Genomic DNA, 2,516 nt, shown 5'->3' on the forward strand with positions numbered 1-2,516 from the left:
CCCCCCCCCCCCCCCCCCCAACATAAAGTCAGATGATTAGAAACTTTTATTACAAACACAGAATTGCCTAAAACATCCTAGATCATGGCTATTCAACTGGTGGCCCGCAGGCCAGATCTGGTACACAGATGACCTCCGTCCAGCCCCCACAACAAAAATATATATGTATGTTTTTATTTTATTTTTTGTTTTAATTTAATCTAAAGTTAGATTTTAAATAAAGTGTACATTTTACCTTAAAGTGCCTCTGACATGCATTACTCTTCAAATACAAAAAGTCAAAGAAAACATCTTTATATTTAAGAAAGTAGGAATAATATAATTTAACCCATTTTGTCCCATAACTGGCATATTTTCTTTTGAACTTGACTCAGCCAAAGTGAAACAGGAAGTGACATCAAAGGGGAACTCTTTAAGAAAACTCTCTGGTTTCTTCTGCACTCTGCCTCTTCTTCATCTCTGATAGTGACTCAAAATAATCTATAGAAACATCAGATTATTCTCTACAGTCTGGGTTATCGGCTGTTGTAGCAACACTCTGTTCACATGCAGACAGTCCCCTTTGACATCACTTCCTGTTACTTCACAGGCAAATATCTCAACAACTGTTCATCTCAGCGACATGACATTTCTTTTGCAATATTTTATCAATGTCCTCTTTTTAAAAGTGCATTCATTTATTACAAAAATTTGACGTCACAGGCACTTCAATGCAACAGGTAACAAATAAGAATACTTGTTCTTTTACAATAATGCAGTGTTTCCTCATACTATTAGTGGGCAACTGTAGGGCTGCAACAATTAATCGACGACTAATCGATTATTAAAATAATCGATGACTAATTTAATAAATCGATTAATCGTTTTCTTTTTTCTTTTGTTCTTTGTTTTTCTCTCCAAACTGCTTTGACACCTTCCACTGCCACATCTGCCTTTCTGTCCTTGACACACACGCACAGTAGTGGTAACTGGGGTAGGCCGTGGACGTCACAAGACATTATACAGACAGGCTCTGGTATCATGGCTACCTGACAACGGAGCTCAAAGTGTGGGATCATTTTAAGAAAATGAAAGACAAACCTGTTCAATATCTGCAGAGCAGAACTTACCTTCCACAGCAATTATTTTTAGTTAGCATATAGCTAAAATCTGATGATGGTTATATAAYAGCAGCTGCATTCTGGCACGATAAGCTTTATGTTTTAAATTCAGTTAACGTATGATCTGATTAGTCGACTAATCGAGAAAATAATCGGTGATTAATTAATTATAAAAATAATTGTTTGTGGCAGCCCTAGGCAACTGTGGCCCTCTGAACAGTTTAGCTGAACAGCCCTGCCCTAGATTAATGGTCCTCGAGGGCTGCCATCCTGCATGTTTTAGACGTTTCTCTGCTTCAATCCTTTAATTAAAACAATGTATTCACATTTGCCCCTGTAGAGTACAGTATATATTATAACACTATTTAAAGAGGAAGTCTTCCTCCGTGCAGGTAGTCACCTTGGAGGTGAGGTCCCTGTGGAAGATGCCCTTGCTGTGCAGGTACTTCAGTCCTCGAGCGATGTCCAGAGCCAGGCTGAGCCGGACGCTCCACGACAGATACACGTCGCTGCTCAGCAGCTGCTCCAAGTTGCCGCCGTTGATGTACTGCACCACAAGAGGAAGAAATTAAAAAACGGTGCTCCTTAGGAATAAATAAATAAAATAAAATAAAAACAGGAGCGGGAGCTTGCTGAGGGGAAACTGGGTGTAATAAGAGCAATTTACTCAGGTCAGTTTGAAAACCAAACGTCCCTCAGATGGGCAGCTTAATGTCCATTTCTGCAATTATATTAGCACAGCTCATGTTCACTAATTTCTTCTGCTACTCTTTGCACTTGCAAATAATTGCATAATTCTGTAAAGATAACGACGCAACACTAAGCTGATGGTGGTGTGGAGGTTTAGGAACTAGCTACTGCAYAAACTGCTCTGAATATCTTAAAAGGGATCCTCGATTAGTTGTAACATTAGACTTTATTTGATAAACATTTATTTTAACTGTAAAATAAAGACTGTAAAAATATTGTAGGCTGTTTAGTTTTGTACATTTTTAAAAATAAATTTTAACACGGACGGGGCCATTTTATTTATACGCGAAGCATTCTGCGTAAATGATGACGTGGATAGGTCATTGGTGCGAGGCTGCTAGCGAGCTATATCCACCCTGAAGGTTAATCTTGGACAATATCTGATGATCGACTCTTTTAAATGAAACCAGAGAGCGTTGACAGAGAGGAGAAGGTAGAAATGACTCAGCCTGGAACTGAAAATATGGATGCCAAGCTAATACATATAAGGCAATACAGCGTCGGTGCTAGCGCAAAGGCTAACAGGCTAAGCTGAGTCATTTCTACCTTCTCCTCTCTGTCAACGCTCTCTGGTTTCATTTAAAAGAGTCGATCATCAGATATTGTCCAAGATTAACCTTCAGGGTGGATATAGCTCGCTAGCAGCCTCGCACCAATGACCTATCC

The 2,516-nt window shown here is 39.3% G+C and overlaps 1 protein-coding gene across 1 annotated transcript in view; it reads right to left on the bottom strand.

Moving 5' to 3' along the window:
- Window positions 1–2,516, bottom strand: part of LOC106533226 (dual specificity testis-specific protein kinase 2) — a gene marked incomplete at its 5' end in the record, with an annotated part of 26,993 nt that overhangs the window by 10,605 nt on the left and 13,872 nt on the right. Inside the window, 1 exon segment of the mRNA XM_014029465.1 lies at window positions 1,501–1,647. Within this exon segment, the coding sequence (XP_013884919.1) occupies window positions 1,501–1,647 (147 nt within the window).

The sequence above is a fragment of the Austrofundulus limnaeus genome, unplaced genomic scaffold, assembly GCF_001266775.1.
Source record: "Austrofundulus limnaeus strain Quisiro unplaced genomic scaffold, Austrofundulus_limnaeus-1.0 Scaffold909, whole genome shotgun sequence".
Taxonomy (NCBI): domain Eukaryota; kingdom Metazoa; phylum Chordata; class Actinopteri; order Cyprinodontiformes; family Rivulidae; genus Austrofundulus; species Austrofundulus limnaeus.